The sequence below is a fragment of the Syngnathus typhle genome, linkage group LG8 (assembly GCF_033458585.1).
Source record: "Syngnathus typhle isolate RoL2023-S1 ecotype Sweden linkage group LG8, RoL_Styp_1.0, whole genome shotgun sequence".
Classification (NCBI taxonomy): domain Eukaryota; kingdom Metazoa; phylum Chordata; class Actinopteri; order Syngnathiformes; family Syngnathidae; genus Syngnathus; species Syngnathus typhle.
The window spans coordinates 11401526-11413813 of NC_083745.1; the positions used below are offsets into that span (position 1 = coordinate 11401526).

Sequence of the window (12288 nt, forward strand, 5' to 3'; positions counted from 1 at the left end):
TTAGTCATGTGTATTATTTATTAAAAGCTCGATGCAAAAGGAGTACAACAATGAGGCCACACATAAAAAAATCACAGTAGACATAATTCAGATTTCTTAGTAAAAATAATTCATTTCAGGACAACATATAAATAATTGTTGAATCACACAATACACATATCTTGATAAGAATAAATACTTAACAAATAAAACGAAGCTTTTTTTAAACTCTTCATACAGTACTCCATTGTGGACAGGTCCCACAAAGAAAACTTGCATGATTTGTTACACCTTTATTACACGTCCCAAAGCGTTAGTCCTTTTTCACACACTGGTTGGATCAAAGTGGGTGAGGAGGGCATTAAAGCACACGGAGATCTATAGTGTACGCACACTACACTTGAACGTGAAGGCAAACTCGGCCCGCACACGGAAGAACATACCGTACGGTGCAACTCAGCGATACAATGCAACCTTCAAAGTCGAACGCAAAGTAGCCCAGTAATGTTTTCCTCCCATCAAAATAAGGTGAAGCAAATTAATTCTTGTGGCAATCAAACAATCTAGAAGATGTTAATGTTTAACATTTTTGAACTCAAAAGTAGAAACAATAAGCCACTATGCCTCCTCGCCTCCACTATCTTAGTAAATGATTGTGAATGTAACTGTCATTTACTAGGGGGAGTCAAATTCAAGAGTTTTAGGGCCATTTGAACAAATTATGAAGAAAACAATTCTTTATTCACACTCTTTGGGGGGGGGGGGTCTTTCCTAGCCATCATACCTTTGGCTATGTATTAGTCACATTAGCATTTACAAATATTTAAAACATTTACAGGAAGGTAAGCCAATCTCTTTAAAAAAACGAATTAGATTTGCAGTATTCGACTTTTGAGGCGTTTGACGTTGGGGCGTTCCACTGTATCAAACAAAGAGCGCTTGCCATGTCTAGCTAATCCGAGGCGGCCATTTTTAAGGAGGTATAACAATAACCGTTTGGCGCTTGATGGCACAAGTACATTATTATGGCAAAGAAACAACACCAAAAAAGAAAACCAAAGCGAGTATTAAAATACATCTGGAAGTAAGAAAAAAAAATCCCCTCATAAAAAATAAAAGAGGAATGTCAGTTTTGAGACGCACACGTGTGTTTGGATTGTGTGTATGTGTGTTTTAAAGATGAGGCATCAAGTCGGAAGGTCCAACAGCATGGACCCAGATCCATATTCACAAATGCATTTCAACCCTCCTGTTTGGTGCGAGACTCGGGCAAGCTCGTTTCTTCCAGGCTCAACATGGGCATGAGTAACCATTTAAAAAAGTAAGAAGAATAAAAAAACTAATGACCTTGTAAAGCAAAAATTTTAACATGATACAGAACTTTATTTTTCTGGTGCAGCAGCAGATTTGTTTTGGAAAAAAATGAACAATTAAAATCCATTTTTAGTGCTTTGCTTAAATGACCCATGACATGACACTCACAGGAGGGTTGATATAATAATAATAATAATAATAATAATAATGGGGAGCGCTGATGCTGGCATCAGGCTCCTGTGGTCCATCTTAAAGGCAAAACTTGTGGAGGATGAGCCCCAATACAATACTGTGCCGTTACAGCAGCAGCACAAACACATTCAGATACATTGTGTCGGACCAAGTAGGCAATCAAACGATGTGTTTGCGTGTGCGCATGTGTGTGTGCATATGGTCTGCGTACAGGTGCTCCAGTGGTCCGTAAACAGGCAAAAAAACAATATCCAAGGCAACTGATCTGTTCTAAATGGGGCTTGCAAAAGGTAAAAGAACGTAAATGCTGAACGGCGTCTCCACTGGCAACAATGGAGACGCTTTCTGTGCGTGTAGCACTACAACCAGCAGGGGCCCGCCCTGTCTATCTTGCACTCTTGGATAGCAAACAGAGACTTTAGTCCACACGTACATGGAGATCACAAAAAAAGTATATTTACGCTAAGGGATTTGGGTTAAATCTCTGTCAGCATGAAACTTGATAGAGGGGAAAGTACCGTAGATGGCACGGCACAACATAAAAGAAAGTTGAATCCATTGTGAGATGAGGGAAGAAAGGGCAAAGTATTGGAGTCGAGAAACATAAAAAAAAAAAAAAAAAAAGTGAAAGTTGTAATGTGAGGGAAAATTTGATCTTAAAGAAATTTGCTATTATTCTTTATCATTCCGTAGAACAGTCCAAGAAAAACTGTTCGTATCCTGATTACCAAACAAATACCACAAATAAAGACGACTGCGTCTTGAAGCAATGAGCTGAATTGAGATGAGGATCTGAGAAACTGAGCTGGGAGACAAATTTAAAGCATTCAAAAAGAAAATCAAGGATGAATCGAAAGATGTAAATCAAGTTAGATGTAGTTGCCGGTCTCTGAAATGTGACATCATACAAAGAAGACAAGCCACTTTTGGGCAAGTCTCTACCCTGGTCAGCGTTTCCTTAAAAAAGTGCATTTTTAAAACCTCAATCGCTGGAAAATATACTTTTCTAAGAAAATTCCCATGTACGTTTGGACAGCCATGAAATTGTTTAGCAAAAGCGGCAGTTACATCTACAAAGGTGGATTTCCCTCAAATAACTTGTGGAAGATGTGATCACATCATACATATTGATTGTAAGAGCTTCTCTTCTTTTCTTTTGTGTTTTTTTTTTGGCAAGAACATTGAATGATTTGGATCAAGGTAGGTGGGGAACTTTTTGATCAGTCACAACTCTCACGCTCATACCCTGGAGAACAAACACGAAGCTAGACGAACAAGCACAAATGCATCCAGAGAGACGAGGGCTCGAAATCCTTGGCTGTGATCTAGACCGGTGATTCCCAACTACTGCGCCACCACAAGACATTTGGCTTTCATCCAATTTCACAGAATTTGGTTTACTACAAATATCTTGGCGCATTCATCTCTCTGGGAATCTTGGGAATCACCGGTCGAATCCAAAAAAAAAAAAGAGAAAGTCGGATGCTTCCGGTTGACGTACAATCATTGCGTCCGGCACGAGTGGGCAGGTACCTCGAAATACATTTTGTACACGTGCGGCCGCAGCTCGTCGGATGGTCATAATTGCACAAAGAGGTATTGTGGAGGCCATGTCTACTGTGCGCGCGCAAGCACGCACTCACACGCGCGCGCACACACGCACGCACGCACGCACGCACGCACGTTTGCTTATCCCCCCACGTGCACACTCGCACTTACTCTTCACATTCTACACGGGAGAGGAAAGGGCGTTACAGGGCAGGGTGATGATTTTCAGGCCATAAGGTTACTAGTTAGTCACTTGCTAGTTAGTTGGTTGGTTGGTTGGTTGGTTAGTAGGAGAGTGTCGCTGGGGTTCATCCGCGGTAGATCTGTTTGAAGTGGTCGCACTCGTTGCAGTAGCCCTGTTTCTCCTGGTTGGCGTAGTGGTCGCAGCCTTGCGTCCGGCACCGCTGCTTGGACTTCTCCTTGGGCGCCTGCGCCCGGCGACCCGCGTCCCGAGCCTGGCCCCCCCGTGTGTGACACTCGGGGCAAAGGTCCGTGCAGCCGGGAGACACGTTGCTGCAGCCGCTCCGCCGGCACTGCGTCTGCGTCTGAGTCTGCGACTGCTGCGTGGAGCGGGGTTTGGTGGTTCGCTCGCGCTATTGGGAAAAAAGGTGCAATATAACATAAGCAATCGTATTGTTAGATTTTTTTCCCAAGGCAGAGGAAGTGGAACCTACCACGACAGGGGGAGGGGAGTGCGGCGTACGATGTGCCACCTGGTTGAGCCGTGCGCTTTGCTCTTTGACGTAGCATTTGTCGCAGTAGCCCTCCAGCATGGCCTTGCCCAGCGCGCCGCAGCCCGGTCCGCGACAGCGGGCCGCATTCTGGAAGCCGGTCTCCGCGCCGTGCCGGCCCTGTGTCGGGGCTGGGGGAGGAGGTGTCAGGTCTGGAACGGAAACGCACAAACTTCATGAATGGTGTGAAAGGCAAATGAGAATATGGGCAACGTTCAAACATTCCATTTTCAATTGGCAAAAATAAAAAGTGACTGTTACTGTTATTTATATTATTATTACTTGTTATTTAGGCATTATTCTAGACAAAAATATTGTGCATTTTTTTATAAACTCCATCTTCTCATATTCAAATTATCTTGTACTTTGCTGATTTTCAATTGTCGACTGAAAATGGACAGAAGGAACGACCAATGATGAAAGAACTTACGGTGGTTGGTCTGATAGTCTACGTAGCAAATAGTGCAGAAGCCCAACTTCTCCGGCGTCCCAAAGAATTGGCAACCGGACCGTTTACAGGGCCGGGCGAGCGGGACTTGCCAGGCGGAGGCGTGGCCCGGCGTCAGGGTGAGGCACGGCCGCTCCTTCGGCTGGCTCCAGGCCGAAGACGAGGCCTCGGTCCCGGGCTTGCCGGGCTGCGGATCGCCCGCTTCCGGAGCCTGCTGCCTCTGCATGCAGGGTGGACACAGCCCGTTGAATATCCGAAAGGCTTCCTGTCTGCACATGCCGCAGCGCTCCGTCTCCGCCTCGCGGGGGGGCCCCCACTGGTTCCAGCCGGGAGCCTGGGGCGCGTGAGGGGCAACGGCGTCCGGTCCAGTTCCGGCCCCAGGCGGCGCCTGGTACTGCCTGGAGTTGAAGCAGCGCTCGCACAGTCCGGCGTGCTCCACGCTGAGGGTGAAGAGACAGCCGGGGCTTTTGCACTTCATGGCGTGTGTTTCGCTGTACAGGCTGAGGCTGGGCGCGGTGGGCGGAGGGGCCGAGCGTGGGCTGGACAGCAGCACCACCCGGCTAGACGAGGAGGACGGTGGGCTGCTGCTTCGGCCCCCTCTGGAGCTGCCCTCGCTGCTGTCCGAGCCGCCGCCGCTGCTGCCGCCGCCCTTGGTGTGCACCAGGCCTTCTATCCTGGTTCCGGTGGAGGCGGCGGTGGTGGTGGTGGCCTGGCGTTTCTCAAAGCACTCGTGGCAGTGCGGCTGCGTGTCCACCGACACGTAGAAGGTGCAGCGTGGCGTGGCACAGCGGATCTCGATGAGCGAGAGCTGTGAGACTGAGAAGGGCGGCGGGCGCTGAGGCTGGGCCGCCCACGCCTGTTCCTTGTCCTCCTGCCAGCGCTGGTACTCGTGGTTGACCAGCTGGAGGTAGTCCTCCATCAGGTTCATGTCCTCCGGCAAGTTGCCCTCATCCAACCTTTTGGACCACAGACGGCGCCATGCTTAGTACCTCTACCAAGGACCTTGCTCAGTCAAGTCAAACAGTGTGTCACGCCCCCCCCCCCCCCCCCGCCCCCCTCCCACCAGCTATACATTCCTTAAATAAAACGTACCGTGCTGCGTTGATGATGCGCGTGGTGTCGTATCCCAAGCCGATGACGGGGATCTCGATGAGCAGCAAGTAGTCTTTGAGGAGGCTCTCCTTTACTTGCTGCTCCTTCTCCATCAGGAAGTGCACCTTCAGCTCCTCAAAGCCTCCTCGGCCGGGATTGATCAGTGGCACGGCTCGGATTTCTTAGGCAAGAAAAAAGAATGGCAATACAGACTTGAAAAATTGAAGTTTTCCTTTAATAATAGGGAACGTAGATAGGATTGGGGGACAGCAACACGCAACGGATTTGTTCCTTAATTGCTTACCAGGACCGCTGTCTTTAATGGTGATGAGGGGTGCAAAGTGCTGCGAGTCATAGCCCAGCACGATGGGGTATTTGTAGCACTCGGCCGGGGGCCAGTGCAGCGGGAGATAAATCCCGCCCACGTTGAGGGGCGAAATGGACGACCCCGATTTCATGCTCCTCAGCACCTGGTCTGTTGGTACAGGAAAGCACTTTTCAGTAAAGGAACAGGAAAAGTCCTGCTCCAACTTCAGAAGGAGCTAAATTGGGCTGTCTTTGCACACACAAAAAAAAAGCCACTCGCAATTAATCTGATTACATTTCTTCTGGCAACATAACTCTGCTATTTTCTACAATAAGTAGCATTTGTTTTTTAAGTCAACAGTTCCTTTCTTCTTTCAAAATATTTTGATAACTTTACGATTGAAATATTTCAGCTAAAAATTTTGACTTTTTTTTAGACAGTAGATTTAACTACCAAAATATAACCTTTTCCCCCAAATTTAATGTAATATTCCTACTTACTTCAGCATTATTGTTCTCCTATTTTGACATATTTCTTTGGCTTGTAATGTAAATTAATCTATTTTTATTCTTGGAGTGAAATTGTTTAGTCTTAATCTATATTTGAGAGGAAATATTTTGACTGAAACAATTGTTGCATGTCGTTCTAATAGCATAAATTATGTCAGAGTCGAATCTACATGTTAACTCTTCTTGTTTGTTGAATTTGTTGCACGCACCTGCGATAACAATGATGGGCCTGCGGAGGATGTTGGACAGGACGAAGATATGGATGTCCTCCAGTGAGTCAAACTGGAGGCCGTTGCTACTGGAGACCGGGGACGCCATCTTTACGATCTTCTCCCACTCGTCCTCCCAGTTCTGGAAGCCGTGCACCACATGAAGGCAATTTGTTGTTTGACTGAACACATTAAATGAAGGTCGCGTGTTTTTAACACGGCGAGTTCGGCTTCTTACCGTGGTGGTGTACCGGAGGCCCGTCTGAGTGAACTCCTGAGAGTGCAGAAGCTCGGCCTGGAAGCGCGCCCGAAAGACGCCAGTGTCCGTCTCTTTCAAAACTCCGTGGAGGGCTTTGCGGAGAACCAGGTCTGTGTCCTGGACACCCAGCATGTACTGGGAGGCAGCGTGCAGCAAGCAATTGCCATCTCCTTTACAAACAAGAAACAAATCTCATGTTATATTTGAGCCGGAGACAAGAAGTTTAGAAGTCACGTTCGCGACAACTGGGCCGAAGGCGCATTGGAGACTGGAGATACTTACACTATAATGTGTGTAGATGATACACCCACACCCACACACACACACACACACGTGCCCGCACACGCGGACACGCGCACACACGAACGCACGCCCGCACACACACACACACACGCACGCACACACACACACGCGCACACACACACGCACACACACACACACACACACACACACACACACTCACACAGACACACACAAAGGAAAGGAGAAGCGTGGGGATTTTCCGCGCTGTGGGCTAGATTGTGCGATAATATGACGCTCACATGTCTGAAAGCACAAAGTGAGCAAAGCTTCTCCTTAAGAGGTCAACCATGAGAAACTATGTGAAAATAAATAAATCTCCATTGCAAGCTTATCTCCCAGGAAGTGTTGTCAGTTGTCACGCTAGCAAAATAGATAGCATCTTTTAAAAAACAAGCCAAAAGTACAAAACAAAATGGTAGCAGCTCTCATTTGGACCAAATGCTGATGAGTCAAGGTTAAAGTTAAAGTTAAACTCCCAATGATCATCACACACACATCTGGGTGTGGTGAAATTTGTCCTCTGCATTTAACCCATCCCCATGTGATTTTGATCCATCCCCTGGGGGAGAGGGGAGCAGTGAGCAGCAGCGGTGCCACGCTCGGGAAACATTTGGTGATCTAACCCCCCAATTCCAACCCTTAATGCTGAGTGCCAAACAGGGAGGCAATGGGTCCCATTGTTATAGTCTTCGGTATGACCCGGGGTTTGAACCCACAACCTTCCAGTCTCAGGGCGGACACTCTACCACTAGGCCACTGAGCTGGTAGCTCCATAGTCGAGAGCCACGTTAGCTTGTTACCCCACAGCAGCACCTTATTTTCTTTAAGGTTTTATTACACTTTTTTTCTCTCCAAGGTGCAACCAAACGACTTTATTGCGCTGACTAAAGAGCCTCTTTGGGTCTTTCTGTCATTGTGAAAGATTGTGCCGAGAGCCTTGTTGCCGCACAAAACACAGGAATTTCCCAGCTTGTGCTCTTCATCTTGTTCATCCCGGCACGTCAAACGCAGCACTTAACCAGTCCCGGACTTTCCGACGGAAGGAGGGGGAAGGAAAAGAGGGCAGGGCAGGGGAGGGGAGGAATGCTGGCGCGTTATCTTGAAACAGCAAGCGCCACTGTGACCGCCACTCACATCAAGCATGAATGAATGTGCATTTTCAAAACACACCAACGTGTATGGTCAGAATGAAAGTGAGAGCAGTCATTCACTCATTTTATCAGTTGGTAGCTGATACATCAAAACCACCCCTAAGTACAAAACAGCAGCTGAAAAGGATTTTGCATAAAAACAACTAGACAAACTAATACTTCACAGAAAGATGCAAAAACTAATATAAAACAAAATGAAGGTCATCATGTTGGCGGGCACTTGACAACTGTTCCAGTTTCTCGCATGGCGCTTTTTCTAAAATTAATTGCCCACCCCTGCAATATTGCACATTGTCGAGACCCACCAAGCAGCAGAGCAGATAAAGGTGTGCTTCATGCAAAGCCAAGTCAAGTGGGAAGTGGGACATTTTGGTCTGAAGCGTGAAAATTGTGTGAACTCCAGGCAGGAGCGACATTGCTTAGCGTGCAAACATGCTAAATTGTCAAGCGCTACACCTTCTAATGTGGGCACAGCATGCCGTTGACATTTGATACGTCGCTTGCAGCTTTAATTGTTAGAGCTATTTTTAGAGTAGCAGCTAAATGTAAATTAGTATTGGCCGCCGCAAAGAGCCGTGATTGTTATGACCTTCTCAAGCCGGCTCTTCATTGATGGACTTCTGTTGTGTGTGTGTGTGTGTGTGGTGCTCCAGTGACTCAGCAGCAGACACTCAATGTGTGTGTGAATGTGTCCTCTGCTGAATGTCACGTCTGGGTGCTTCGGAGTTCGCGACTGTGAGTCTTACCCTGATGATATCATCATCACTGCGCACCAGGGCGTTCTATGTGTCTATTACCGGCAAAGTTTCGTCAACTTCAGGGTGCTTTCTGATGAGGAAGCAAGCTTGTGAGAGCGAGTGTGCTCCAGTCGTGTTTGAGTCAACACACGGGACAAGTTCCTCATCTATGCAGTCATGGTGATGCTTGCAATAAAAGAGATTATTTCTGCTTCCTCCTTCTCCACTTTGGGCTGATCTGATGCTTCCCTTTAACGTATACAAAGGCCGTTCTGAAAATGATTCCCCTGCACTACTTTGAGGACCGCTCTAAAAATAGAGTCCTGTGTACGGCGCTTGACAGCTGCGCTTGGTTTACTGCGCTAAAAGAGCGTGGTCACGTTTGATTTAACGAGGCCCTGTGACACGCCTGACGGCACGAGGGACGCTGTAAATCTTCCCGACCATGTAAATCTATTTAGGAGCCTGACAGATTTATAGCCCTCCTGCGCACAAGGCGAAAAAGAAGGGGCAGACCCCCGAGTTGTAAATAAAAAAGTGCGAAACCACAGAGTTTCCCCACCGTGCTTCAGAACGGGTGTGCGGGCGCTGGGATGTTCCGCGCCTTTGACCAAAACATGACTTTGCAACATTCGAAAACCTTTTCTGGGGTGACTAAATGAGTAAAGTGGAACCCAAGAAGGTCTCGCTGCTGTCACTTGCAGTAACCGCAGCAGCAAACGTGAAATGAAGTTGACTCACTGGCGTTCTCATTGAGCTCCTTTATCACGAAACCCTCAGGACTTTACATTTGCAACAACTATGGCGAATCAGTGGATTTCTAGCCGATCGAAGGCAACACGAGCCATTTTCTTAGGGATGAGGAGATCCATGGCGAGACATGGAGACCAAGCAACAGTTGGTTGACTATGAGGAGAAGCAACAGGTCTAACCCGAAACCTGATTCCAGTCAGTCAGAAACTTAAAGAAAGTAATTTCTCGACAAGACACGCAAAGAAGTTCATTTGGGGGAAAGGCACCATAAGAGCAACGACCATCTCTTACCGTTGGTGCGCAGGGGAACCATCTTCTTAACTTCCCGGCACCAGTTGAGCTTCTTCTCCTGCTCCAGTGAGACCTGCATGACCCGGTCCAAGATGGCGGCCTGCACCACTTCGCGGAAGGCCTGTGGGAAGTGGTTCATGGCGATCATCTCCAGCGTGTAGCGGTGCATGCCACGCAGGTGGTGCATGAGACCACCGCTGGCTGCTGGCTTCAACACGTCGTTGGGCACCCGCTGGCGGATCTTCACTGCCTTCAGCAGGTTGGACACAAAAAGGAACTTGGGGAGGAAGTTCTGGCCCTGCGACATGATGGCGAGGAACGGGATCGGGCGAGGGGGTAGAAGGCGGAAACTGCAATGGAGGGAGACGGCGGAGTCAGTTAGTCTGCCAGGAAACTACAGCCAGAGATTCCCCTCTTTTATTTTTTTATTGGACGGTTAATTTATAGCTGGCTTGGGAAAGCACCTCAAACACAATCCTCAGTCCACTAAATCAAATAAAGATATCCTTGTATTCTGGTTTGAGTAAACACAATGCTCCAGTGTGCCGTTGTGCTTGAGGGGCGGTAATCCCACAATGCGCTCACTCTGCTGACAAGTATGACAACGCAAGCACTTAAGGTACATTTTCTGGAAGGGACCATCTTATGGTCATTGAAACGCACGTTTCACTCACATGAGCTGCCAACAGCATTACAATAACAAAAAAGTACACAGGAAGTTGGCGGTAGCGGGTCAGGTGACGAGTCAGGCATCCCGTCAGATTTAAATTCGCTGACGGGACGACAAACAAAAACCTGTTGCTAAAATGTCCAAAAGTCTGCCAAACTTTGTTTGACTCATCATCTGCAACTTCCCACACGCTGCACTGACACTAAAAAAAACATTTTTACATAACATTGGCTATTTTCACACTGCATCTAAGAGCCATAATTCATCTTCCCATTATTATCAGAACTTTTATTTTGTTACTACTTTTTTGCTTGTCATCAGAGAAGCCTGTTCAGTGGTTCATATTTTACGGCGCCGAGCGAGAGGATGAGGCTGCCGAGCATCCGGCAACAACAAAGGCCGCAGTGAGCTTTTTATAACAATTTTCTTCTGGCAACACTACGAATTTTATTTTATTTGTGAGATTAAAATGTCATTGACCAAAGTTACAACTTTTACCCCGACTCCATTTATTGCAGTTTTGTCTCCATTTCAATACGTCTTGACTACAGCATCATTCTCAATAACAAAAACATTTATTTGTGAAAAATATAAAGGCCTGGGGATAGACGATTTTAGGGTAGAACATCTTTTTTAGCTTCATACTCCTTGATCAAAAGCAGATGCACGTTCTAGAAGAAAAAGCTGACCAATATTTGCACCAGCAGACTATGATTGAGAGTTTACGTCAACCTGGCACCACCACCACCTCCACGTCTGGTGCCAGCCACCCTTCTGCACACCCCTGACCCTGTTGTCACCTGTTGCCAAACGTCCAACAGAATAAGAGCCTTGTGTTCAAACAGGCCCGGATTTCACAATGTCAGTCAACTTGCAAGTCAAGACAAGATCATCATTACTATAGTACTTCTTGATATCTCCAATGTAAAGTGGTGCCTTGTCTCAATTTAAAAAAGAAACACCGCTCTCGAAAGCTACAGTTTGGCCCCTGGGCCTTGAGTTTGACACCTGTGCCACGGATGCTTCACCTCTCCACGAGTGGCAGGTGCACGCAGACGTACAACACACATTATTAGTACTTGTTAGAGCCAACGAGGCTGACGTAATCCCCAACGACAACAATAGGGTCCAACGACCCCCACCCCCCTTCCCCCAAAAGCGTTCGCGCAGAGACGACCGTAGCCCGGCTAAACGGCTTCCGCGACAGCCCGCTGACAGGAGGAGGATGACGTCTTTGTAAACAATGGCTGTCGTGAGCCGCTCGCTTCTAAAACCGACTCGAGAAGGCCCTGCATGGCCACCGCCTCCTCGGACTCGCCTGGCGAGACGAGCCGACGCGTCGTTGGGACGGGCTTACCTGTCCGACGTGCGCCGGAGGGCTGGTGCTACAACAAAGGCCGCCGGATGCTCGGCAGCCTCATCCTCTCGCTCGGCGCCATTCGAGCTTCTCCTCTCGGCGCGGCGATTTTTTTTGGGGGGGAGGGGAGAGGTGAGTGGGGGAGCTCGCACTTTGACGAGTCCCCGCGTTCACGAGTACACGCGTGGACGCCGACGATAGCGTTTAAACCATGAAAGAAGAGATAGCAAGAGTGTGGGGGATAAAAAGCCCTAGTCAAGGGGATTTCCACACAGGGACTTTCCGTTCACCCATTTTACTTCCCTCCCTCACTCAAGTGAAGTCTCCCCCCCCACCCCCTCCCTCCCCTCATCAACCCTTGGGGGCTGTTACGCTGGGCGCCGCCAGGGGGAGCTCACAGGCGGATCTGCCTTGTACGGTGGCCGACATAGGCGAACG

General features: G+C 48.0%; 1 protein-coding gene across 1 annotated transcript; it reads right to left on the reverse strand.

The window, feature by feature from the left end:
- Positions 1-86: 86 nt before the first annotated feature.
- Positions 87-12173, reverse strand: tnfaip3 (tumor necrosis factor, alpha-induced protein 3). Its single transcript, XM_061286036.1, has 9 exons — positions 11851-12173; positions 9824-10173; positions 6568-6758; positions 6330-6471; positions 5609-5779; positions 5305-5485; positions 4195-5168; positions 3708-3916; positions 87-3626 (listed from the first exon to the last, which is right to left on the reverse strand). The coding sequence occupies exons 2-9, from the start codon at positions 10128-10130 to the stop codon at positions 3342-3344; spliced, it is 2460 nt and encodes an 819-aa protein (XP_061142020.1). The 5' UTR covers positions 10131-10173; positions 11851-12173; the 3' UTR covers positions 87-3341.
- Between the last annotated feature and the right edge of the window lie 115 nt (positions 12174-12288).

Coding starts and splice junctions, on each gene's coding strand:
- tnfaip3 (XM_061286036.1), bottom strand. CDS start 10,130: ATGTCGCAGGGCCAGAACTTCCTCCCCAAGTTCCTTTTTGTGTCCAAC. Junction 6,759..9,823: donor GGTTCCCCTGCGCACCAACG/GTAAGAGATGGT, acceptor TTGTTTGTAAAG/GAGATGGCAATTGCTTGCTG. Junction 5,486..5,608: donor CATTAAAGACAGCGGTCCTG/GTAAGCAATTAA, acceptor TTCTTGCCTAAG/AAATCCGAGCCGTGCCACTG.